We start from the raw sequence: 27,429 nt of genomic DNA, 5'->3' as shown, positions 1-27,429 counted from the left end.
TGGACTGGGAGCAGGTTATAAGATACTCCCAGTCACAACTTAAAAAAACTAATAATAAAGAAGAAAAAAAGGGGCTTCTTATAAGCCCAATCAGTCCTATTGGTGGGCTGAAACCTTTTAATAAAGAAAGGGGCCTACAGTTTACTTTAGTGAACAACAGGCCCCAAATTAATTGGGCTTATTTGCAATACAATAAGCATTTAATGGGCCTGTAGTAGAGCCCATTTAATGGAACAGAAGGCCCTAAAAGAATAAATCCATTTTGAATAATTTCTTGTGAGGTGTCCTACTTATTTATAAGGGATGCCACTTGTCTTATTCTAACAAGAGGACTATTTTCCCTCCTTTAACTAACCACTTTAAGTGGGGGGACACATGTCACCCTCGGGGAGAGAGTTATTTTCCCTCCTCTAACCTCTTTAAGTGGGGGGACACATGTCACCCTAGGGGAGAGAGAGTTATTTTCCCTCCTCTAACCACTTGAAGTGGGGGGACACATGTCACCCTAGGGGAGAGAGAGTTATTTTCCCTCCTTTAACCACTTGAAGTGGGGGGACACATGTCACCCTAGGGGAGAGAGTTATTTTCCCTCTAACCACTTTAAATGGGGGGACACATGTTGCCCTAGGAGAGAGAGAGTTATTTTCCCTCTGCTAACCACTTTAAGTGGGGGGACACATGTCACCTTAGGAAGGAAGAGTTTTCTTTTCCCTCCTTAACCCATTTTAAGTGGGGTGACACTTAGCACTCTAAGAAGAGAGGAGTGGGGAGTTACTTAATCACCTCCCTCCTCTATATAAACCCTCTCCTACAAGGAGAAGGGGCTAATGCCTTTTTGTTGGCTATTACTAATTTATTTACAGGATTTCTAGCACTAAGAAACAAGTGGGAAGAGAAAAGAGAAGAAGATTGGTGTGAAGAGCATAAAAGAAAAAGGAAGAAAAAGGTAGGAAATCTTGTTTTCTTCCTACACCTCTTCAATTTGATACTCCTTGTGCTTCCCACATGAGATGGAAGACCATATTCTATCAATTCCTCTCACTCCTTTCTTTCTTCCTTTTATTTTTCTTTTCTTCCTTGTTTCATATTGAAGGATATGTAAGGAGATAACCATCTATAGCCTTGTCTATGAAACTTGGCTAATTATGATTCCTTACTTCATTTTCACCCTGAAAATCATTACTTTGTGTGAAGGGAAAAACCATCTACAACCTTGTTCATAAACTTGATTGATTATGGTTCCTCACACCATGATAAAAGTACATAATCATAATTTAAAGGCCATTTGTAGCCTTATTGATGAAACATGCTGTTTTATGATACCTATTTACTTGTTGTGCATACAATGTTTGTTTCTTTATTCGCTGGATTTCTCTCAAACAAAGAGGGAATATATACCAGAATTTTCGAAGGAAAATTTTGTATTAAAATGATACTTAGTTTATCTCTATTCATTGGTACTTCTGAATTAGAATCAAAAGGTTTTTTCTGCCCCTAGTAGAGATGTAATTAACGGAACATCTATGTGATTTCCTGAATGGGGCTTACCCAAATAACAAAAAAATCCAGTTACTGGTCTAATTGAGTGAATTATGTTATGTGAGAATTTATGCTAAAAAAAAATTTCCACTAACAATGTATAACTTAAAATTTATTAATATTGGAAAAAGAAACCGTATGCATAATGTTCCCTGTACCCCATAGGTAATTATTGTCAAAGCCAACTCCTAAACCCAAAATCTTAACTAATTCATACAACCAACCAGTGTTTACAACTCCCCAAAAGTCTATTCCTTTTGCATTCCCTGTTTAGCTAAAGTATTAGCCACACCATTTGCTGACCTTTGTACCCAATTGAAAATAAAGTTCCTCCCACTTGTTAAGCTTTTGATTCCTTTTGTTGAGGAGCTGTTTATATGTTTATTTGTCTATTTACATGAGGTTACAACTTCTATTTTATGTTTCTTTATTGTGGTGGTAGGTTCATTTGGTCAGTGCAATATTTTATTCCACCCAAGATCCGAGCCTTTAGTCAGAAGGCTATACATGTGAAAATTAAAACTTGAAAGCATCTTCAGAATAAAAGGACAAACTGGTGTCTTTCTCCCCATGTGTATTCTTTGTAGAGCAAGTGGGAAATCTACATTTCATTACTAATCTCTTCTCCATTTATATCTGGTACTTGCGATTTTATCTTCTCACATTTTGGATGTAGGTGGAATCCTCTAACTGATGTGAGTATCCTATTCAATACTTCATTCTTCTCACCACCCAAGAAGAGGGGCAAGATATTATAGAGATGCATTAGGGCTGCTATACTGTGGACAATTTGGGAGGAGCCGAATGCAAAAATTTTCAAAGACAAAAGTCAGCCCAAGGAAGCACTAATTGAGACCATTATGGTAAGAGTCACACATTAGATATGGATGGCATTAAATAGAACGAAATTGAAAAACAGGATTCATGTATCCGGCCCCATATAGTTGGGATAAGGCTTGGATGATGATGATGGTAAGAGTGGTACATTGGGCAAGATCATTGCACACTTTCAACCAATTTCCAACTAATGAAATTATAAGAGGTTGGCGAGCAATAGCTAGCACATCATCAACTAGAGAGATCCGAGAATAAGAACATGGTTACCACCTTCACAATACCTTATCAAGATGAATTTTGATGCTTTCAGATTAGGCAATCCTGAGAATTCAAGGACTGGAGGGGTCTTTAGAAGCTGCAATGTAGATAGATTGGCAATATTTTCAGGACCTACTGGGTATGAGGACTTCACAAGAGCTGAACTATTGGCAGTCTTGCATGGTTTAAGACTAGGGAGATCTCTCCTCACTATAAGGGTTTTGTGGTTGAGGGAAATTTTGAAGTGGCGGTGGATTGGCTGGAAACAGGGTTTACAATATCGGCAAGATTTGACAAAATTTACCTGAAATCTCCCCATTTTTCTAGGGGGCAATACAAACTTTTCCAGGAGTCCTTTTTTCCCCTAATATCTCCAATATTTTATTGGCATTTCAAAAATATTTCATTAAAATGATCAATTTTTTTCTTAAATCTTTTCCTAAAAGAATGAATGGGGACTCTGTGATTGAATGATTTGATTGCTATTCTTATATTATTCACTTACCAGTCACTAATCTTCAAAAGAAAAAGAATAAAAGACACAACTACAAAATCAAATTCTGAATCTAATAAAGCGTATAATAACAAAAAGAAGACAAAAGTCAATATGACATGTAAATGGCATATATAATGAAGAGAGAAAGACTAAAAAGGAGATAGAGAGAAAGACACATATTTAAGTCTCTTAATCTTCTCTTGTTTGATTTATGTAGTTGTTTGCTATGGCTTTTAGCCTTAAATGTGCAATTTTTCTTCTTAGGTAATCTTGTTCAAAAATCTAATCAATGCATTACTTGAAGTTGGATCCAAATAAGTAACCATCATTTCATGCTTGAGATGGAATATTTACTGTGAAAGACATGAACCCATCCGGTCTGGTCTTCCGTAAGAGTATTTAGTGAGTGGTGACCAGTGCGTACTGAATGTGATAATATGATCTGAGGACATCATCCTCCAAGAAGAGAACAGCCAGTTTTCCATGTCACAAGGTGGGTATTTTGAGAAGGATTTCTAAGAACGAAAGAAGAAGTAGAAGAAGATGAGGATGCCACACTAGATGCAAAGAATGGTTTGAATGCTTTCAATCTCCAAGTATATCCAGACAATCGGCCATGGCTGCCGATTCAAAGGAAGAATTCCAGAGAAAAACCTAGTCTCTTGAGAGAGATCCAATTCCAGGTGGATTTTATTTTGAATAAAGAATACCATGGTTTTATGTCAAAAGAAGCAAAACCAGCCATTATAGAAATAATATAACATACTTTTCCTATTTTTGGATATATTTTATACATATAAGCCCTTTTTGTTCATGCTTAAGAGTCGAGAACATAATGTCTATTGCATTCAATGCACAATTAGGTCATGAATGGAAAATGTTAGTCTTATCCCCTTAACCAGTGTTGTAAAACTCAGATCAGACATAAAACCGGAATGCTTGCCAAGTTGCAGGTCAAACAGTTCGACCACGAGTAATAGAAATATCATCATTATCATCATCATCCAAGCCTTATCTGAGCTACATGGGATTGGAAACATGAATACTGTTTCACCATTCCGTTCTGTTTAATGACAAATCCATTGTTAAATTATGGGCATTAAACAGGATGCATGCAAAAGTGTTGGCCAGATATGACCAGGGTTCTGGTAAACGCAAATAACAAAACAGATTAGTGGTAATAAGACGACCTATATAACCACTAGGTCATGAGTTCAAATCCTACTATTGGCATTTTAAGTTTCTGGTGATTTAGTGAGCCAGGTGGGTTGTTGAAACTTGGCCAATTTTCAATGTTTCTGCATGTTTTTGACTGGTTCTATTGGTTCTCCAGAAATCTGAAAACCAAGAAATAAAAACCAGAATGGCTTCCAGTTCCTGGGTTTAATGGTCCAACCATCCAGTCTGGTACGAGTCTTACAATACTTCCCTTGGTACACAGAATTTGAATAATATCAGGTAGAAACTTTTGACAATTATAATTTATTATCCATTTATACTGTGGTTCAGTTCTATAATCATCAGAAGGAAACTTCAGAATATTGCTCCCATACTCGATTCTATACTATTACATTACTGCATAAACAAAAATTCTGAAGTACTTAACATATAAAACTTAGACACTGTCTACATGACATGTGAAATTGAATTTGTTTTGATGTGGTTTTTATTACGTTGGGAATCAAAGATAGACCATCTAAAATAGATTAATTTCCACTTAATCTTGGTTAAGCTTGTTTCGGGTGATCATGGTGTGGGCTGAAATTTTACACCAAAAAGGAAATCAAATGGTTCATTTCATGGGCACCTAATCAGGAGCTTGGTTATTTTTTCAGTTTATTTTAGACTATGTCACGTGAGAAATGTTTCAGGAAGGATACCTGTCTTGAGCAAGAACATTTGCTCCAAATTTAATCAAGATTTTTGCCACCAAGTGCAAACCTTCTGCAGCTGCAACATGAAGAGGTGTCCGCTGGTCATAGTTCTTGGAGTTTGGGTCAAGACCATTTTCCAACAACCGTTTCAAGAAGTCAATATTGCTTTCTATAACAACTTTGCAGAGATAGCATCCTGCATCCTCTAGATTTAAGAGAGCACCATTCTTGACGAGAATTGCTGCAACACTATCATGCCCTGATTTAAGAGCTTCCAACAAAGGTGTATTCCCAAACTTGTCTGCATTATGATGATCAACAGTTCAAGGTAAGGACTATTGACAAGCATTTTTCAAGTGCTAGCAACACCACATATTTTACTGTAACTGCTCCTCAAAATTCAAACTTCATTTAAGGAAAATATATACAAGGAAAAATGGAAAGTGAAACAAGAAAAGAAGAAAATATGGAGTTAAAAATTATCTAGTCATTCACCAATGCAATTGACATTTGCTCCTCGCTGCATCAGAAACTTCACAATATCTTCATGACCTCTAGATGCTGCTAAATGCTGCAAGAAATCACAAATATTTAGTAGCTTATCTGCATTTATATGATTTGTGGATCTCTGTGTGCATGTACATGTGTCTGTGGCCTCACAGAGGCACCTAGGTCACATCACACATCAAGTACATGGTCCAGATATCAATGGTATCCTTGAGTTGGGGAAACTGGGAAAGATATGTATCTTAGGCAGATACATGAAAATCAATGCTTTGAATAGTTGCCAGTGTTGCATGGACTCTAGTAAATGGATGATGTATCTGTGTTGGATACACAATAATCCATGGGTTCTTGATGATACTTCTACATAACATTTTCTTTTTATCTCCTAGCTTGTTTAACATGAATGAATAGCTACCTTACAAGATAAATGGCACTTTTCCTATCAAACATTACTTGGTGTTGAGCAAGAGCAAGTGAAGAGAGGAGAGGAGAAGAGAGAAGAGAGGTGAGTCGAGTGACTGAAAGCCCTCCAGAACATAGGGGGTGAAAGAATGATTTTATTATTTATACTAGTACAGTCGAACAATATAAACAAAGGAGAAATTACAACAGTACCCTTATGGTACTAAACCTGAATACATAAACAACTGACAACACTCGCCCTCAAGTTGGAGCATAGATATCAATCATGCCCAACTTGTCACAAAGATCATGATGTCTGGAAAGGTTTAAACCCTTTGTAAAGATGTCTGCAAGCTGGTTCTCAGAAGTGACATAGGGGGTACACACTTCGCCTGTGATAACTTTCTCTCTGATAAAATGCTTGTCAACTTCGATGTGCTTTGTTCTATCATGTAGCACCGGATTGGAGCAACGCTTATAGCTGCTTTGTTATCACAAAATAGAGTTATAGGTTTGGTCACTAGGAAACCCAACTCCCCCAACAAATTCTTTATCCACATGCCTTCAGCAACCCCGTGGGCCATAGCACGATATTTAGCTTCAGCACTGGATCTAGCTACCACATTTTGCTTTTTACTCCTCCATGTAACAAGGTTCCCTCCTATAAAGGTGCAGTAGCCACTGGTAGACTTTCTGTCACTTTGGGATCCAGCCCAATCTGCATCTGTATAAACTTCAACTTTCAAATGTCCGTGTTTTTGAAACAACAAACCAGTACCTGAATACTTCTTTAGATATCGGAGGATTCTCTCTGCTGCTTCAAGATGAGAAGACCTAGGAGCATGCATGAACTGACTGAGGACACCAACAGCATATGCAATGTCTGGGCGAGTCAAAGAAAGGTATAACAATCTCCCTACAAGCTTCTGAAACTGTTTCACATCCTTGAGCGATTCACCACAGTTGTCACCTAATTTATGGTTGGGGTCAATGGGAGAGTTGACTGGCTTCACCCCCATCTTTCCAGTGTCCTAAAGTAAATCTAGGACATATTTCCTTTGAGAAATGAAGATACCCTTCTTTGATCGGGCAACTTCAATTCCAAGGAAGTATCTGGCAGGTCCTAGATCCTTCACTTCAAACTGAGTGGCAAGAAAAAGTTTCAATTTCTGAATTTCATCCTCCCAATCACCAGTAACAATTATGTCATCCACATATACAATTAGAGCAGCAATTTTACCTTCTCCTTTTTTCACAAACAATGTGTGATCTGATTGACATTGCCTGTATCCTTTCGGCTGAACTGCCACATGGAATCTGCTGAACCAAGCTCTTGGTGATTGTTTCAGCCCGTATAAGGACTTCTTCAACTTGCACACTTTCTGTTCATTGCCTTGGGCTAGAAAACCAGGAGGTTGAATCATGTACACTTCCTCTTCAAGGTCACCATTCAAGAATGCATTCTTGATGTCCAGCTGGTGTAAAACCCAATCCAGATTAGCTACAAGAGAGAAAAGGACTCTAATGGAATTCATCTTGGCAACGGGGGCAAAAGTTTCTGCATAATCAACTCCATACACTTGAGTAAATCCCTTTGCCACTAAGCGAGCTTTATACCTTTCCACTGTTCCATCAGCCTTATGCTCGACTGTGAACACCCATTTACATCCAACTGGAACCTTTCCCTTAGGAAGATCAACAAGTTCCCATGTGCCATTTTTGTGAAGGGCATTAATTTCTTCCCTCATGGCATTTGTCCATTCAGGAACTTAAAGAGCTTCTGCCACATTCTTAGGGATAGGGACACTGTCAATAGAGGTAAGGAAGGCACGGAATGAGGATGAAATGTTCTCATAGGAGACAAAGTTGGAAATGGGATGTTTAGTGGTGCACAATCTAACACCTTTCCTGTGAGCAATAGGACGGTCAAGATCATTAGCAGTAGAGGAATCATTTTCAAAAGATTCAAGGACATCATTGGGAGCCAAAATACCTGAGTGAGTATGATCCTCCCCCGAGGAGTCTGGTGGCACTAGAGGTACAGCTTCCGGATTCTCTACAGCTCTTGAATTTGGTTGGCCTTTGCGATGACGAGAAAAAACACGAAAAGGTGGAGGGTCAGGGAGAGCGGGAAGCTGAACCAGTTTCTCCTCATGCCTACACTCCCCTTGAGGAGAAACAGGATAGAAAGGTTCATCTTCAAAGAAAGAAACATCCATGGAGACATAGAATTTACGAGAAACAGGATCAAAACAACGGTATCCCTTTTGAGTGAAGGAGTAACCAAGAAATATGCAAGGGATAGCACGAGAATCCAATTTCCCACGGGTGGGAGACAGATTTTGGACAAAACACCGGCAACCAAAGACACGAGGAATAGAAAGAAGGGGAGCCTTAGGAAAGAGAAGTTGATGTGGGGCTTTGTACTCTAACCGACGAGAGGGCATATGGTTTATAAGGTAAGTGGAACAAAAAACAGCTTCAAGCCAAAACCGTTTGGGAACATTCATATGAAGTAGTAAACCTCGAGCCACTTCAAGGAGATGTCGGTTCTTCTGTTCGGCCACACCATTTTGTTGTGGTGTGTGGGCACAAGAGCTACGGTGAAGGGAACCATGCGAAGCAAAAAATTCTGTGAGGTCACTATGAAAAAATTCTTTTGCATTGTCTGATTGGAAAATTTGGATTTCAGTTTGAAACTGAGTGAAGACCATCCGCTGGAAATTTTGAATGATTTTTGGTACTCCTTCCCTGGTTCGCATCGGGTATACCCAAGTATATCTAGAATAATCATCAATGAGGGTAATAAATTCTTGTAGCCACTCTCAGATGGTAAAGTAATAGGGCCCCACACATCAGAATGAACAATGTGAAACGGAAATTCAGATTTACTATTTCTTTGAAGAAAATGAGTTCTACAATGCTTACTCAACTAACACGTTTGACAAGAAAAATCAGAAACAGACATTGACTTAAACAGTTCTGGGAATACAACTTTCAAAGACTCAAAAGACAAATGACCAAGACGACAATGCCATAAATAGACTATTTTCTTACAGGACTGACTCATAGACTAACTCATAGACTCTGTAACATGAAGACTAGCCTTATTCTCCAGCATGTAAAGTCCATCAGCCATACGACCCCTACCAATCATCCTCCCCGAGGCCAGATCTGAATCACACAATGAGAAGGGAAAAAAGTCACTGAGCAATTCAAGGAATTAGTAACACTACTAACAGAGAACAAATTAATGGGAAAATTTGGAACATGAAGAACATCAGAAAGGGTAAGGCCAAGAGGAAGAGAGAGAGTTCCTTGACCAGCTATGGAAGAGTATGATCCATCGGCTAGTCTCACCTTGTCTCTTCCAGAAAGAGGGTGATAGGTTTGAAAGTAAGAGGACGTACCAGTCATATGTTTTGATGCTCTAGAATCAATGATCCATGGAGAGTTAGGGGTGTGAGAAGCAACATGGAAAGCAGTGGTAGGGTTACCTGACGTAGATGCAAATGAGGTTGAGGGAGGAGTATCCATCTGACGAATTGCTCTACCATAGAGCTCTAAATGGTCACGGAAGGAATTCATAATGTCCTCCCTCGGGTCAGGTCCAGTGAGATGTGTCTGAGTCACAGTAGAAATGGGGGGCTGATTCTCCCGAGTAGCCATGTTGGCCATGTGATGTTTCTTTGTACTTTGTTGTCCGTACTTCTTATTCACCTCTGAACCTTGCTTTTTAGTCAGATCTTGAGCCTATTTTGGTTTCCCATGAAGATCCCAATAGGTATCTTTGGTGTGTCGGGGTTTCTAGCAATGAGTGCACCACAATTTTTCCTTATCTTCTGTTTTTTTCTAGAGATCTCCTTTCTAGGAAGAAGATCCCACACCAGTAGATACACCTCCTTTTGCAACTAACACAACAGCATCCCCACCAGGGCTGTTCATCAAATTTCTCCTGCTTTCTTCAGATTGTACAAGAGCATAGACTTCCTGAACAAAAGGGAGATCCTTAGAGCTGAGAATCTGAACCCTGATAGATTCATACATAGGATTCAGACCATGTAAGAATGCAAACATCCTTTGCTGGGAGACAAGCTGTTTGTACTTCTTAGCATCCTCATCACACTTCCAATCCACACTCTGGTAGTGATCCAACTCCTTCCAGACAGATGTTAAGTCAGAGTAATAGACCGATAAACACCTCTCCCCCTATCTATAAGTAGAAGATGCTGCCTGCAGTTGATAACTTTTGGCATAGTGTCGCAATTCTGAATATGTAGACTTTGCTTGTTCCCAGATTTCATTCGCTGTTTCAGCCCACATGAAATTCTTCCTGATTTGAGGTTGCATGGAAACCAAGAGCTAGGACATAACAATACTGTTCTCCTGATTCCATCTATCATATTCAGCACTCCCGGAGGATGGCTCTTTTATCCTCCCATTAATATAGCCTATCTTCCCCCTTGCAGTGATGTATAATTTGATCCCTCTTGACCACTCCAGGTAATTTAAACCATCAAGAGGGACAACAGCCATGGGAAAGGATAGGTCACCCCCGCCCATTCCATTCAGCATTGAGGAAACTCCAGATGTGGCTGAATCTTCACTGCCCATGATATCTGAATAAAAAGTTGAAACAGCAACCAAAAAGATACAGCCGTACAAGACTATTTCAGAGATAGGTCCTTCTGACCACCGGTTTCACTGCGAACAAAAGAAAGAGCACTGCTGTTGCAGTACAAGAACAGGTCCTTCTGACCTACAGCTTCACTGAGAACAAACAACAAACTGAACACTGCTGTTGCAGTACTGAAACAGGTCCTTCTGACCTACGGTTTCACTGAGAACAAACAACAAACTGAACACTGCTGTTGCAGTACTGAAACAGGTCCTTCTGACCTACGGTTTCACTGAAACAAGTCTGCACACTGCTGTTGCAGTACAAGAACAGGTCTGAATGACCTACTTAGTAGGGCTGATAGCTAACCAGTCAAGAAGATCAATAGGGTAGCCGAACAGTCAATTAATAAGATTAATGTTGAGCAGACAATTAGTCGGCCAAAACAAACCATCAACAGTCCACAATACCAACAACAAAAAAGTTCGAATACAGTTACTGTGTTAAGGAATACAGTCGCTTAACAGTAGGGCAGCCGAACAGTTCATCAGTCGAATAGACAACAGTAGGGTAGCCGAATAGTCATCAAACAGTTCAGCAAACAATAGGCATCCGAACAGACAAGGATGATAGTCCACAAACAATAGGCATCAAAACAGTTCATCAGTTCATCAGTCAAACAGACAACAGTAGGGTAGCCGAACAGTCATCAAACAGTTCAGCAAACAATAGGCATCCAAACAGACAAGGATGATAGTACCTCTTTTAGTTTCAGATGATAGTCTCCCTTATGGTAAACCAGAACTCCTTGACTGTAAACCAGAGCTCCTTCTACGAATCCTCAAACAATAGGCAGCCGAACGGAAGATGAGCAATTTCTGAAGACAGAACACCCTCTACAAACTGCAAACAATAGTCTCTCTACAGTCGAGCAGACAGGAGGAGCAATTTCTGGGCTGGAAGACGAAAAGACTTTGTAACTTCTGGGTCGAACTGACTTCACCAGATCAGGAGTTCGATTGGAGACAGCACTGGATGCAACAGTAGTTAGCTTGACACCACCCTTCAGGCCTGGACGACTTGCTCTGATACCATGTTGAGCAAGAGCAAGTGAAGAGAGGAGAGGAGAAGAGAGAAGAGAGGTGAGTCGAGTGACTGAAAGCCCTCCAGAACATAGGGGGCGAAAGAATGATTTTATTATTTATATTTAGTAGAGTCGAACAATATAAACAGAGGAGAAATTACAACAGTACCCTTATGGTACTAAACCTGAATACATAAACAACTGACAACACTTGGTAAGAAAGGTAATATATTAGACCCCTTTCTGCAGGCACAAATATTAGAATTCAAAAATATGAATGATATTCGTAGTATATACTTTTCCATATATGTGTCTGCAAGTCCATGCTTTCTCAACTTGCCAAATCAGACTCTTGAACATGTCTGATTCTGACTCTCATGTCCTTGCCCATGCAACATGGAGGTTGCACATTTGAATGTTTTGTTGATTAGTTATCAGGCTACAAATATGGTATACCAGTATATGAAGCATCATGTTAGTGGTTTGAGCAAGCATCATCTTCTCCCATTGAAAAAGAAATACATCACTGTGTAAATGGAATTTTGGTTTTCTGGTTTTGCTATTACATTTCAGATAAATGAAGGAAGCTAGATACCAATAGAATGACATCTCAAGTTTGAAGAAGTAAAATACCAATGCACTTCTCCCATCATAGTCTGTTTTGCAAGGATCTGCTCCAGCATTGATCAAGCCTTTTAAATGATTCAAATCCCCATGATATGCAGCACTAATTACTCCTAATGCTAGTTCAGAATCTTGCTTTGTGATAAAGTAAGTGATATCTGATTCAAGCTGCTTGATTCGTAGATCAGTATCCTTTTCCTAGAAAAAAAAAATAGGTATAATTAAAAACTAGAACTGATATGTAAGAAAATGATTTAATGAAGGGCGCTCACATAAGGGGAACTTCACTTTTTTTACACCAGATGGAAATCTAGGTAATGCCCGTAACCCCCTTGCATTGTAATATGTCCCATCTGGTATCTGTCCAGTGGTGAAAAATTCCCACTAATGTAAGCCATCCCTTATTGAATCACAAATATAAGAAATATTTTAGCATAAGAAACCATACATATTCTAACTACAAATAAGTTGAGACAGACAGCCCAAGGAAAAGACCCAAAAAATGTGTGCAAATAATTAAGAAAAACAATGGAGCAAGAAGATGCAAACAGCATATATTTCCACAAGGGAATAACCCCAAAAGAAATCTAACATTGACATCTTCAAATCAGGCATCCCTTGCATTGTAATATGTCCCATCTGATATCTGTCCAGTGGTGAAAAATTCCCACTAATGTAAGGCACCCCTTATTAAATCACAAATATAAGAGATATTTTAGCATAAGAAACAAAACATATTCTAACTACAAATAAGTTGAGACAGATGGCCCAACGGAAAGACCCAAAAAATGTGTGCAAATAATTAAGAAAAACAATGGAGTGAGAAGATGCAAATAGCATATATTGCCACAAGGGAATACACCCAAAGGAAATCTAACATTAAGACATCTTCAAATGAGGACACAAATTACAATATAGCGAAAAGTTTTATGCCTCCATTACAAGGTACTTTCAACCCAACTCCACTAAATCCCAAGACTAGTTCTCTACACAGAAAACCCAACATCATTTGTTATTGAAAAACCTTGGAAACACAGTATGGTACACTCGGTAACCCCAAACACTAGGGCTTTAGAAGACAAAATTATAAATTAGAGAGTATAGAGCAAAATGTTAAACTTCAAGGGATTAACATGTCTTCTTTATAAATGGGTTCTTTTCTCAACTTTCCTGTTCTACATTTTCCTTCAAATTTAGATATTTCTAGCCAATATAAACTTTACCTAAAGTATATCCATGAAAGGTACTACTAATCTTTAAACCAATAGAAAAGGGTCCTCATTTGGTCAAGTTCCAATTTTTATGAACCGGGAACAGATCTTGTCGGAAGACAAGGAATTCCACTATTCATAATGATAAAAAGTAAATAAAATTTGTTTGTATTCCTGCTCAGAATGAACAGGCTATTCATAATGATAAGAAAGTACACACAATTTTTCTAGCATTACTCATGTGCTTTCCTTTTTTTTTTTATCAATAACAATGAATTTTATTAATGATTGAGAAAATCAGAATTACTCATGTGCTTTCCCGTTCATAATGAATATGCCACCTTGTCAAAGATAGCATGGGCCCAAATCACTATCCTTAGAAAAAATGACTCATCTTTTAAATACACTAGACCCAACAATTAGATTGAAGTGCCATTCAATGCTATGGAGCTATATCCTATAATGCTTAGATCTCCAATTCTCAGTTGTAAAGACATAATCAGAAACAATTAATTTCATACATAATATATTTAATAAAAGATAAAATGATCTCATGAATCGGTTTGAGTGTACTGCCACGGTTTACCATGTGTATGATAGCATGACAACTCTTACATGTATAGATTGTGTAGAAATGCACATGAGTAATAAATAAAACTCTGCATTTTTTTTTCAATGGAGAGTTGTTGCATGTAAGACCAGAAAAATAAGTAAATTGTTGAGTTGGGCCTAGTTGTTTTTTATTCTTATTTGAAGCTATTTAGTTAGGAAGTTGTTGGGCTTTAGGCCCATTAGTTTATGTTTCTATGTTGTGACTGTTCAGCCACATTAGTAGCCTCCCTACTAAGGGCATCCTTGTAATATCTCATCTTTTAAGTTAAGTATAAATATAATGAGGGGTTGGCGGCTAGGTATTATTCAACAATCCTGGTTGACTTCCTACTCTTTTCTCCCTCTCTTTTCTTTTCTACTACTGAAATCTTTATCTTCCTCCCCTTTCCTTTCACAAGAAATTCAACTAAATCTACAATCAGTGATTTCTACTTGGTATCAGAGCAGGGCGAAGGTTCCTTGAGTTGTTTCCTCATGCAGCCCTAGATAGGCCGACTGCATGGTGATTTAAGAGGCTAGTCGAAGTTCTCAGGTAAGCCTAGTTTTTGGATTTTTTTATGGATCTGTGTGCCCTATAGCTGGTCTAGGGTTTCTCATCAAATCAGGAAAAAACTAGAGAAAGGGGAAGAGTCTTGTTTCTGTTGGACTCTTCAATTTTGACCTAGGAAGTGGCGCCCTAATTTTTTAGGGTTCCTTGGGTTTTTCTGTATGGGGCAGTTCAAGTCCTGCCTGATTTGGAGGCTTCTAGAGAGAGTGGCTGCCTTTTCTCTCTCTTCTTCCGTCCTACAGAAAAGGAATCTTTTGTGGGAAGATAGTCTAGGACACCAGAAAGGGGTTGTTGGTTCCAGAAGTGTTACGTTTGATCTTGTTACATATTTCAGTTATTTTCTTTCCATTTTTTGAGAAGCATGGAGGGTCACGGAGTTGAAAATAAGCCCGAGAGTGAAATGGGACCAGTGGGAGGAGGTACTGGAGACCTTTTCGGGACTGGGACCATTATTACAGTTAGGTTGGATGGTGCAAATTACTTAGAATGGTCACAATCTGCAAAGATGGCCATTGGTGCTCGTGGGAAATTAGGGTATATCATTGGTGAGGAAGTGAAACCTGAAACTAGCAACTCCCGGTGGGAACAGGAGAATTATATGGTGATGACTTGGTTGTGTAATTCCATGTTGCCCCATATAAGTAAAAATTTTTTATGGGCAAATGCAACTAAGGAAATATGGGATGGGGTTGCAGAAACCTATTCACAGAGGGAGAATGTTGCTAGGGCTTATCAGTTGAGAAATCAAATTATTTCTACAAGGCAAGGAGATAGACCTGTTGCAGCCTATTTTTCAGCCCTTAAAACCTTGTGGCAAGAGATTGACCATTTAGAGACATTTTCTTAGGAAACCACTAAGGATGTAGCTACCTATCAAAAACATCTAGAGAAGTATAGGGTGTTTGAATTTCTTGTTGGCCTTAATCCTGAGTATGATATTGCAAGACAACATCTTCTTTCCAGGGATAGTGTTACCCTCTCCCAGGCATATGCCTTTGTGTCATGGGAGGAGAGTAGGAGAGATGTGATGATGAAAAATCCTGTTTCTGATTAGTCTGCCATGGTGAGTATTGTGAAACCTAAACAAAGTGGAGATCGGGGTGGCAGTGAAATCAAGAAGGAAGATAAAAGAGATTTGATCTGTGACTACTATAAGAAGCCTAAACACAAAAGAGATACTTGCTGGAAGCTTCACCCACATCTTGTGCCGACTATACTGAAAAATAAGAAGGGAAATGCACACATGGAAGTTACTGGTGACATTCCGGCCCCTCCTACTACAGCTGCTCTTGAGTCTGTTGCAGCTAATGCAGTATGGGCCGAATTTGAGAGGTATGGGCAACTTTTGAACCAACGGGATATAGCTAGTTCCAATTCAGCAGCAAGCGGACAACAAGGTACAGGTGGCATTGGTGGAGTCCACTCTACTGCCTTTGCTCACACAGGTAGTCCACACGTCACTGCAAATTATGTTTCTACTTCAGGTAAGGAGGGACCTCCTTGGATTATAGATTCTGGAGCTCTACTATTTTTTCTTCTTACTAGCTCTATTCTGGCAGAGATAGGATCTCCACAACTGATGGATCCCATGTTCCTATTATTGGAAATGGATCTGTCAAGATTAGTGATTCTATTTCTCTACCCTCAGTCCTTCATGTTCCTAGATTGAGCACTAATTTGTTATCTGTTAGTAGTTCGATTAAGAACCTGAACTGCTCAGTAATTTTTTCTCCTGGTCATTGTATTTTGCAAGATCTGGATTCAAAGAGGACGATTGGGAGTGGTCATGAAGTGAATGGGATCTACCTCCTAGATGTTCCTCCTCATCAGAGTCATCATGTTAGCAGGGATAGTGAGTCAGGGTCTGTGGGTCAAATTATGCTTTGGCATAATCGTTTGGGCCATTTACCTTTTTCTTCTTTGAGTCTTTTGTTTCCAAAACTTCTTGAGTCTGTTAGTTTGTCAAGTCTGGAGTGTGAAGGTTGTCAACTTGGAAAAAATTGTAGACATTCATTTAAACCTAGTAATAAAAGGTGTTCTTCTTTCGATGTTATTCATTCGAATGTGTGGGGACCTTACCATGTTCCTTTTATGGGAGGCTATCAATATTTTCTCTTATTTGTGGATGATTTCTCACGATACTCTTGAATTTACCTGATGAGATCCCGTGATGAAGTACCACCCTTGGTGAGGCAATTTCATCAGATGGTGCTAACACAGTTTGGAACAAGAATAAAGGTGTTCAGATCAGACAATGCCAGGGAATATTTTGAAAAACACCTTGCCTCATATCTGTTAGAATATGGTGTTGTCCGTCAGAGCAGTTGTCTCTACAGTCCACAGCAGAATGGTGTTGCAGAAAGGAAGAACAGACACATTGTTGAGATTGAAAGAAGCATGATGAGCACATCTACAGTTCCAGTTCGGTTTTGGGGTGATGCAGTTCTCACAGCAGTATATCTGATTAACAGGGTGCCCTCTCGTATACTTGGATTCAACACCCCATTCGGTCTCCTTTTTCCTAAGGGGGAGATGTTTCATATTCCTCTCAGGGTGTTTGGGTGTGTCTACTTTGCAGATATCCTTGGTCCTCACCGCTCGAAGCTTGATCCCAAGGCAAAGAAGTGTGTCAAAAAATCAAAAAGGGTAATGTTGCTATGATCCAGTCTCTGGGAGCCGGTATGTTATAATGGATGTCACTATTTTTGAATCCACATACTTCTTTTCAAAGAATCCTTCTCAGGGGGAGTGTTTTGGGTATGTGAGTCAGCAATCTATTCCTCTCCCAGTTCTAGTCCCTATGTCTACTCCTGTGCTTGACCATCCTGTGTCACCTACCTTACCACCTCCTTTGCGTCCTGTTTCTCAGCATTACTTACAACAGAGACTTCACAAAGAAGTTGATTCCACTGCAACAGAGCTCACATCATCTTGTCGATTCCTTGGAGACTCCAAATTCGGCTGAAATGGATTCAGGTATTCCTCTTGGTCCTGCTACTATTTCAGTTCCCATTGATTATATTAACCCTGTTACAGATAACCTTGATCTTCCTATTGCTCTCAGAAAAGGGAAGAAAAAGTGTACTGCTCATTGTATTTCACAGTACATATCCTACAGTGGACTTTCTCCTTCCTACCGTGTTTTTCTTTCCTCCCTTGACTCAGTGTCTATACCCAAGGATGTTAGTGAGGCTCTCTCCAAACCTGAGTGGAAGATAGCTATGCAGGAAGAGATGGCAACTTTGATTAAGAATCAGACATGGGACATTGTGGATCTACCAGAAGGCAAGGAGACAGTTGGATGCAGATGGGTTTACACAATAAAATATAAGGCAGATGGAAGTTGTTGGGCTTTAGGCCCATTAGTTTATGTTTCTAAGTTGTGACTGTTCAGCCACATTAGTAGCCGCCCTACTAAGGGCATTTTTGTAATATCTCATCTTTTAAGTTAAGTATAAATATAATGAGGGGTTGGCGGCTAGGTATTATTCAACAATCCTGGTTGACTTCCTACTCTTTTCTTCTCTACTACTGAAATCTTTATCTTCCTCCCCTTTCCTTTCACAAGAAATTCAACTAAATCAACAATCAGTGATTTCTACTTAAATAAATGTGAAACAATTAAGAATAAAGTTGTTGAATAGAAGAAGAAAGAATAAATAAATGTGAACTAGTATCTTGTCAATGTTATTACTTTCAGTTAAAGTACTTGAGATTCGAGAAGAAGAAGAGGAGGAGGAGAAGAAGAAGAGTTTGTCGAAGAAATCAGATGTGTTACTGTTCACTCCTGAAGAGCCTTTCTTAACATTTTTAAGAAAATTACAAATGGGCCCTTGAATAAGTGCCCAAATACAAAAAAGGAAGAAAGGACATAAATGCCCTTACATTCTCAACACTCCCCCCGCAAGCTGAGCATAGATATTTGTCATGCTCAGCTTGTTGAAATTGTTGTCAAGCTTTGATTTGGAGACACCTTTAGTAAGACAATCGGTCAATTGATCTTTACACCTCACAAAAGGTAAGCAAATCTCTTCACTGGCAACTCTTTCTTTAATGAAATGTCGATCAACTTCTATATGCTTTGTACGGTCATGTTGAACAGCATTGTGGGCTATATTTATGGCTGCTTGATTATCACAATATAATATCATTGGACTATTAATTTGTACTCCCATTTCTGTCAACAAGTTCTTCAGCCATAACAATTCGAAAACTCCATGATCCATAGCTTTGTACTCTACCTCTTCACTAGGTCGAGCCACAACTGATTGTTTCTTACTTCTCCAAGATACAACATTAGCACCCACCAAGGTACAACAGCCAGAAGTAGATTGCCTATCATCAACAGAACCTGCCCAATCAGCATTAGAATAAGCCTCTACCTTGAGATGGCCATGATTAGAATACAACATCCCTTTTCCTGGACATCCTTTTAAATAGTCTAGTATTCTATTCACTTCTTGCATATAAGGTGATCTAGGTTTGTGCATATATTGGCTAACCACACTCACAACATATGATATATCTGGTCTAATCAAACACAAGTAGAGAAGGCGACTGACAAGTCTTTGATACACAACTTTGTCAGGAAGGACATCTCCATCATCAACTCCCAACTTATGATTGGGATCAATTGGAGTTTAAGCTCATTTACAATCCAATTTCCCTACTTCCTAAAACAAATCAAGAACATATTTCCTCAAGAAATCTAAATGCCCCTCTTTGACCTTGCCTCCTCAATCCCTAGGAAATATCGAAGATTTCCAAGATCTTTAATTTCAAATTCAATAGCAAGAAAAGACTTTAGTTCAGCAATTCCAGAGATATCATCCCCTGTGATAACAATGTCATCAACATATACTATCAACATAGTCACTTTTCCATTTGCTCTCCTGATAAACAAGGTATGGTCAGCTTGAGATTGAGAAAAGCCAATTCTTAAGATAGCTTTTTTGAATCTGTCAAACCAAGCTCTAGGGGACTGTTTAAGGCCAAAAAGGGATTTCTTCAAACGACAAACCTTTCCTTCACTCCTAGGGATGTTCACTCCTGGAGGAAGTTCCATGTAAACTTCTTCTTGAAGGTCGCCATTAAGGACTGCATTCTTAACTCCATTTGATACAAGGGCCAAGAATAATGGGCAGCAAGAGATATGATAACTTGAATTGAGTTCATCTTGGCTACTGGAGCAAAGGTTTCCTAATAATCAATGACATAAGATTGAGTGTACCCTTTTGCCACAAGTCGAGCTTTATACCTTTCAATTGAGCCATCAACTTTATGCTTCACTGTATAAACCCACTTAGATCCAACAGGAACTTTGCCCACTAGAAGAGAAAGAATTTCCCATGTCCAATTTTTCTCATGTGCCTCCATTTCCTAGTTCATAGCATCCTTCCAATAAGGGAACTGCACTGCCTCAGTAACATTGTGAGGGATAAAAACAAAAACAATGGAAGAGATATAGGCACAATAAGAGGGAGATAAGGTATTATAAGAGACATAATTTGAGATAGGATATTTAGCACATGTCCTTTTTGCTTTACGAACCGCAATAGGAAGGTTAAGGTCAAAAACCACACTAGGAGGCTCAATAACAGGTTCACCGCAAGTATTAGAAACAAGAAGAGGTTCAGAATCCAGATTACCTATGTCTGGGAAGTCAAATTGTAATGGGCATTCAATCTCTGGAGTCATCCTCTTTTTCCGTCTAATGAACCACTGGTGCCAAGACCGATGAATAGGAGGAGTATTACTACCACCACAAGGAGGAAGAGAAGGAGAAGGATTGACAAAACCAGTTACAGTTGGAGTAGGAATTGGTATACAAAAAGGAGTCCAATCTTCACTAGCATTCTCCCCCTGAAAAGAATGACGAGAAGAGGAAAAGAAGGGAGTAGACTCAAAGAATGTAACATCTTTGGACACATACCTTTTTCCAAAGCCAGGGTCATAACAACGGTACCCTTTTTGAACTGAAGAATATCCCAAGAAGACATACTTAATAGACTTTGGATCAAATTTCAACCTAGAAGGACTCATGGCATGGATGAAACAGACACACCCAAAAACCTTAAGAGGAAGATGGAAGGTATCCTCATCAGGAAAAAGAAGCTGATGAGGAGACTGGAGATGAAGGGTCCGCGAAGGAAGTCTGTTAATAAGATATACAGTTGTTTGTACAGCATCCCTCCAAAACTGAGTTGGGACATGCGTCTGGAATAACAATCCCCTTGCAACTTCAACCACATGTCTGTTTTTCCTCTCTGATACCCCATTTTGTTGGGGGGTATGAGGACATGAACTTTGGTGAATTGCTCCTTTCTCTTCAAGGAAAATTTGTAAGTGCTTCTCAAAGTATTCCTTGGCATTGTCAGATCTAATAATCTTAATCTTCTTTTCAAATTGTGTCTCCACTATATTAAAAAGCCTTTTATAATTGAAGCAACTTCATCTTGGCTCTTCATCAAATACAACCAGGTATATCGTGAGTAGTCATCAACAAAGAGAATAAAATATTTATAACCACCCATACATGGAATAGAATAAGGTCCCTGTAGAGGAGATGGGCCGAATGGCCCATAGACTGTCATTTCATGTTATGTTATTTTGGGCCTTATTCTGGGCCCATACTCTGTAATGTTCTGTTTTTTTGTAATTTCTTGCCCACTCAAGGGCCTCTCTGTAATATTTCAAAGATTAACTTAATAAAATGTTTAGAGTGTTAGAGGGAGGTTTAGTTCAAACCTCTCACTCTCTAACTCTCATTGCCGCCAACTCTCTCTCTCTCTCTCTTCTTCCTCTTAATCATCTCTTGTTTGTTTATTCTCTGATTTGCATCTAATCTCAAACAGTTCCATACATCAAGAGGACTGTTTTTCAACTTGGTATCAGAGCGGGCCATTGCTTGGCGTGACCCTCATGTGGTTCTAGTTCAACCAACTGCATGAGGAGGTTCTAGGGCTGAAAGTTTACAGTCATTCGCCTGGTTCTTGGGGGTCATTGGAGGGTGCCCAAGTCTCTTCACACTTGGAGAAGGGTTCGGTGACCAGGAAGAATCAGAGAGCAAGGTGTTCGGCCTAATCAGAGAAAAGGATTTCGAAGTTATCTCAGAGAGCAAAGTGTTCGGCCTGGTTTGAAGTTCAAATAAGAGATTCTCTTACTGTAAGTTTTCTCAGTTTTTTGCTGGGTTATTTTTTGTTGCTTGGGAGGACTGTTAAAACTTCAAACCCCTCCTCCATTCTGCCCTACTGTTGCTGGACTGATTCAACTCAGAAATTTCTGGGTTACTTTGGAAGAGCAGTTCGGCTGTTATTGGACTGCCAAGCTGCTGAAACTGATTTGGACTAAGTGGTACTAGTCTCATTTTCAGCCCAGCCTCTTCTTGCACACTGAGTGTTTGACAAAAGGTCTCTTAAGGATTGTGAACTTTTTTTCTTTCTCTTTGGGACAACGGTTGTTGGGGACCTTAATTACTTTGTGATTGGGGGTTTGCTGGTTGTCCCTTGAAGGCTGAAACAGTATAGAAAGAGCTACCACCGAGCTGGACTGTCACAGTTATCAAGATTGAACCGATTCCGTGAGCTGGTTGTTGTTGCCTATTCAGCTCAAACTAAGCTCATCAAGAACCCTAGTACCTTGGAAAACTTATTAAAATCCTAATTGGAGCCTTTGCATGATGGATTTCTCAAACCTTGAAAACACGAATGCTGCTGAATATGGACAGACTTTGGGAACCCCAGCTGATTCTATGTTGGCTGTCACTACAGTTAAACTTGATGGGACCAACTACTTGGCTTGGTCACAATCAATGAAAATCCATATTTGTAGCAGAGGAAAATGGGGTTTTATTTCTAGGAGCAAGAAAGATCCTCTAGAGGATGATCCATCTTATGAGAGATGGATGCAAGAAAACTACACAGTGATTGGGTGGCTTGTGAATTCAATGCAGCCACAGATTAATCAGCATTATCTTTGGATGAACTCGGCTAAGGAAATCTGGGATAGTGTTGCAGAAACTTACTCCCAGAAGTTGAATGTTGCCAAAGCCTACAAACTGAGAAGTGATGTGAAGAATCTAAGGCAGGGGGAGAAGTCACTTGCAGCATACTTCACAACCCTGAAATCACTATGGCAAGAGATTGATTTGATAGAGGCTGTGACATGGGATACCCCTAATGATGCTGAAACATACAGGAAATTAGTTGAAAGGAACAGGGTCTTTGAGTTCTTGACAAGGCTGAATTTTGAATATGACATCGCAAAGCAAAACATTTTGTCCAAGGAAGATGTTTCATTGTCTCAAGCATATGCTTTAGTCAGCAGTGAAGAGAGTAGGAGGCAAGTGCAAGTTTAAGGAGTCAGTATCAATGATCATTTTGCAAATATGGGAATTAAACCCAAAGGGGTTACAGGAGCTCCCAATGGCACAGGAAAGAAGGAGGTGGTGTGTGAATATTGCAAGAAGCCAAAACACACCAAGGACAAGTGCTGGAAATTGCATCCCAGTCTTGTCCCTATCCGATTCCAGAAGAAGAATGATGGTAGAAAGACAGGAAGTGCACATGCAGCCACAAGTACAGATACAGAGGTTGAGTCTGCCAGTGCACAGTTGGCATCCATGAAAGCTGAATATGAGAAGTTTGGAAAGATGATCAGCCAGCTTGAAGGTGTAACTTCATCATCCAACCCTTCTGGAAGTCCCGCCACCACCACATTTGCTCACTCAGGTATAAGGGCTTCTGCTAACCATGCATCCACCTCAGGTAATCCCAAGACCCCTTGGATCATAGACTCAGGTGCTTCTGATCACATGACCAACCTTTCCACTTTGTTTGTTTCATATGATTTGCTTCCTGGTCGTGACAAAATCACCTTAGCTGATGGTTCTCTTGCCCCTATTTCTGGCAAGGGAACTGTCAAGCCTACAGACTCCTTAGTCTTATCTTCCACTCTTCATGTACCTAAATTAAATACCAATTTATTATCTATAAGTAGCTTGACCAAGTCATTGAATTGTTGTGTAACCTTTTTCCCTTCTCACTGTGTGTTTCAGGACCTGAAGTCTCGAAAGGTGATTGGGAGTGGCCATGAAGTGAATGGAATATACTTGCTCGACACCCCTGGCCAATGCTTTGATCATCCCAAGAATGTTGCTTTTGGTTCTACTTCTTCAGAGTCTGTTAGTCAAATTATGTCGAGTCATTGTCGGTTGGGTCATTTACCTTTTTCTGCTTTAAATCATTTACTTCCCAAACTGTTTAAGGAAGTTAGTGTGTCCAGTCTCAATTGTGAGTCATGTCTGTCAAAGCATTGTAGAAACAATTACCCTGTGAGCAATAAAAGATCTTCTTTTCCTTTTCATATTGTGCACACTGATGTGTGGGGGCCTTACCACTTATCCTCTATGGGGGGCTACAGATATTTTATCCTGTTTATTGATGACTTTTCTAGATTCACTTGGATATACTTAATGAAATCCCGGGATGAAGTCCCAAGACTTGTGAGGCAATTTTATGAGCTTGTTTTAACTCAATTTGATACCAGAATTAAGGTTTTCAAATCTGATAATGCAAAAGAGTATTTTGAGAAGAGTTTATCCTTGTATCTCTCTGACATGGGGGTATTCACCAAAGCTCTTGTGTTAGAACCCCTGAACAAAATGGAGTTGCTGAGAGGAAAAATAGATATATTGTTGAAGTTGCAAGGAGCCTTTTGTTTGCCTCACATGTTCCCACAAGATTTTGGGGTGATGCTGTACTTACTGCTACCTATCTCATAAACCATATGTCATATAGGGTTTTAGGGTTTAAATCCCCCTTCAGTCTTCTTCATCCAGACAAGGATCTCTTCCCAATTCCTCTTCGTGTGTTTGGTTGTACCTGTTATGTTCACATTCCAAGTGTGCAGAGACATAAGTTTGAACCAAAAGCCCACAATTGCATCTTCCTTGGTTACTCCCCCACACAAAAGGGTTATTGTTGTTTTGATCCAAAGACTGGCACCCGACATGTCTCTATGGATGTTACCTTTGATGAACTTTCTCCTTTTTATGGTTCCTCTCAGGAAGGACATTGTCAACAGGGGGAGAGTCTGTCACAAGTTTTTGCTCTTCCTCTTCCTGTCCCAGTTGAGTCTCTTGACAAGCCTGTATCCTCACCAAATGAATCAAAGGAGGATCAACCACTTCATTCCTCTTGTCCTAGTGCCCCTATTTCTTTACCTCCTCGTCCTACCCATAATCCCAAAGTGTATCAAAGGCAGCGATCCAGGAATGAGCAAGTAGTTTCCCTTACAACAGATGAGGCTCATACATTCCCAATCACAGATGAGATAACAGGTACTGCTTCAGCCCCCTTGGAATCATCCTTCCCAGATCTTGATGTCCCCAATGCTATTAGGAAAGGAAAGCAAGTGCACTGCACACTGCATTTCCAAACACCTTTCTTATGACCTACTTTCTCCTTCATACTTTGCCTACCTCTCTTCAGTTGCTTCTAACCCCATTCCTAGGTCTGTATCAGAAGCTCTTGGGATTCCAGAATGGAGAGATGCCATGAAGTCTGAAATGGATGCTCTACACAAAAATGGTACTTGGGAGGTGGTGGATTTGCCTGAAGGGAAGGATCCAGTTGGGTGCAAGTGGGTTTTTACCATTAAATACAGGGCTGATGGACTATTGAGAGGTACAAGGCCAGACTTGTTGCAAAAGGCTACACACAGACATATGGGATTGACTACCTGGAGACTTTTGCCCCTGTTGCCAAGATGACATCTGTGAGGGTTCTTTTATCTCTGGCAACTCACTTTGATTGGCCTCTTTATCAGTTAGATGTAAAGAATGCATTTCTTAATGGTGACTTACATGAGGAGGTCTACATGTGTCTCCCTCCAGGAATGTATGGGAAAGATATGCAAGGAAAGGTATGTAAATTGAAGAAATCACTTTATGGCCTCAAACAATCTCCTAGAGCCTGGTTTGAGAGATTTAGAACTGCACTTGTTAAATTCGGCTATGTTCAGACACAGTCAGATCATACTCTTTTTGTGAATAAAAGTGGATCTCTAGCAGTGTATCTCATTGTGTATGTTGATGACATTATAGTGACTGGTGATGATGCCTCAGGCATTTTGGCCCTTGAGTCTTTCCTCCGTACAGAATTTGAGATTAAGGATCTAGGGGAGTTGAGATACTTCCTAGGCATAGAAGTTGCTAGATCCAAGGATGGGATTCTTATTTCCCAGAGGAAATATGTCCTTGATTTGTTGTCTGAAACTGGGAAAATGGGTGCAAGACTAGCTGCAACTCCCATTGATATGAGTCACAAACTTTCAGCTTCGGATGGAACTTTGTTGGAAGACAAAGGGGTCTTTCAGAGACTTCTTGGGAAGCTTTTGTACTTGTGCATGACTAGGCTAGATATTGTGTATGCTCTCAGTTGTATTAGCCAGTTCATGCATACACCTAGAGATACTCATATGGCAGTAGTAGAACGGATTTTGTGCTATCTGAAAGGCTCTCCAGGAAAAGGAATTCTATTTACCAAGCATGGTCATCTGAAACTTGAAGCCTATATTAATGCTGATTGGGTTGGAAATATTGATGATAGAAGATCTACTTCAGGGTATTGCAGTCTGGTGGCTGGTAATGTTGTCTCTTGGAGGAGTAAGAAATAGACAGTTGTGGCCCGATCCTCCGCAGAAGCAGAGTATAGAGCCATGGCACATGGAGTCTCGGAATTGTTGTGGCTAAGGTCCTTAATGGAAGAACTTGGGATTGATCATGACAAACCCATGATGTTGTACTGTGATAATCAGGCTGCCATCAACATTGCTCAGAACCCGGTACAACATGATAGAACCAAACATATTGAGGTTGATAGACACTTTATTCGAGAAAGAGTCTCCTTCGGTGAAGTGTGTCTTCCATTCATTACTTCTGAAGGACAATTGGCAGATTTCCTCACCAAGGGCATTTCCAAGGCAAGGCTTCAACATGACACTGGCAAGCTGGGCATGATTAACATCTATGCTCAGCTTGAGGGGGAGTGTAGAGGAGATGGGCCGAATGGCCCATAGACTGTCATTTCATGTTATGTTATTCTGGGCCTTATTCTGGGCCCATACTCTGTAATGTTCTGTTTTTTTGTAATTTCTTGCCCACTCAAGGGCCTCTCTGTAATATTTCAAAGATTAACTAAATAAAATGTTTAGAGTGTTAGAGGGAAGTTTAGTTCGAACCTCTCACTCTCTAACTCTCATTGCCGCCAGCTCTCTCTCTCTCTCTCTTCTTCCTCTTAATCATCTCTTGTTTGTTTATTCTCTGATTTGCATCTAATCTCAAACAGTTCCATACATCAAGAGGACTGTTTTTCAACTGTCCCCAAACATCAGTATGTATTAAATGGAAAGCAACATTACTTCTCTTGTTACTTGCAAAATATGTGGTTCTACATTGCTTTGATAGTTGATAGACTTCACATTGTAGACTAGAACTAGACAAGGACTCAAATAGACTAGGAAACAAAAATTTCAATGAATCAAAAGAGATGCCCAAGATGATGATAACACAATTTCAATTGACTTAGTTTTTCATCATGACAGGACTCAGACTGACACATTAACCCAAACTTTGGAGACTGATCAAGAAGATAAACTCCATCGGCTTCAAGTCCACTGCCAATCGTCTTCCCCATACTCAGATCCTGGAAGACACAATAAGATGGAAAGAATGTTACAAAACAATTATGAGACTTTGTAAGAGAGCTAAGAGATAAGAGATTTCTATGTAGTTATGGGACATGGAGAACTGGTTTCAAAG

The 27,429-nt window shown here is 39.7% G+C and overlaps 1 protein-coding gene across 5 annotated transcripts in view; it reads right to left on the bottom strand.

The window, feature by feature from the left end:
- Positions 1 to 27,429, bottom strand: part of LOC104593904 (potassium channel KOR2-like) — a 146,479-nt gene that overhangs the window by 45,129 nt on the left and 73,921 nt on the right. For 3 of the 5 annotated variants that reach the window (XR_016076316.1, XM_010253995.3, XM_010253996.3), the window contains 3 exons: positions 12,249 to 12,437; positions 5,500 to 5,575; positions 5,011 to 5,305 (listed from right to left, as the gene is read on the bottom strand). Coding sequence is in view for 3 of the 5 variants with exons in the window: in XM_010253995.3 (XP_010252297.1) it covers positions 5,011 to 5,305; positions 5,500 to 5,575; positions 12,249 to 12,437 (560 nt within the window). In the remaining 2 variants the exon portion in view is untranslated. Of the gene's footprint in view, positions 1 to 5,010; positions 5,306 to 5,499; positions 5,576 to 11,291; positions 11,617 to 12,248; positions 12,438 to 27,429 lie in introns of those variants that run through there. The other 2 variants (XR_016076317.1, XM_088887941.1) reach the window with 2 other exon arrangements.

This window comes from Nelumbo nucifera, chromosome 5 (assembly GCF_055504915.1).
Source record: "Nelumbo nucifera cultivar China Antique chromosome 5, China Antique-T2T, whole genome shotgun sequence".
NCBI classification, from domain to species: Eukaryota; Viridiplantae; Streptophyta; class Magnoliopsida; order Proteales; family Nelumbonaceae; genus Nelumbo; species Nelumbo nucifera.
Note: the sequence above shows the minus strand (reverse complement) of the source record. Positions and strands in the feature narration are given on the sequence as shown.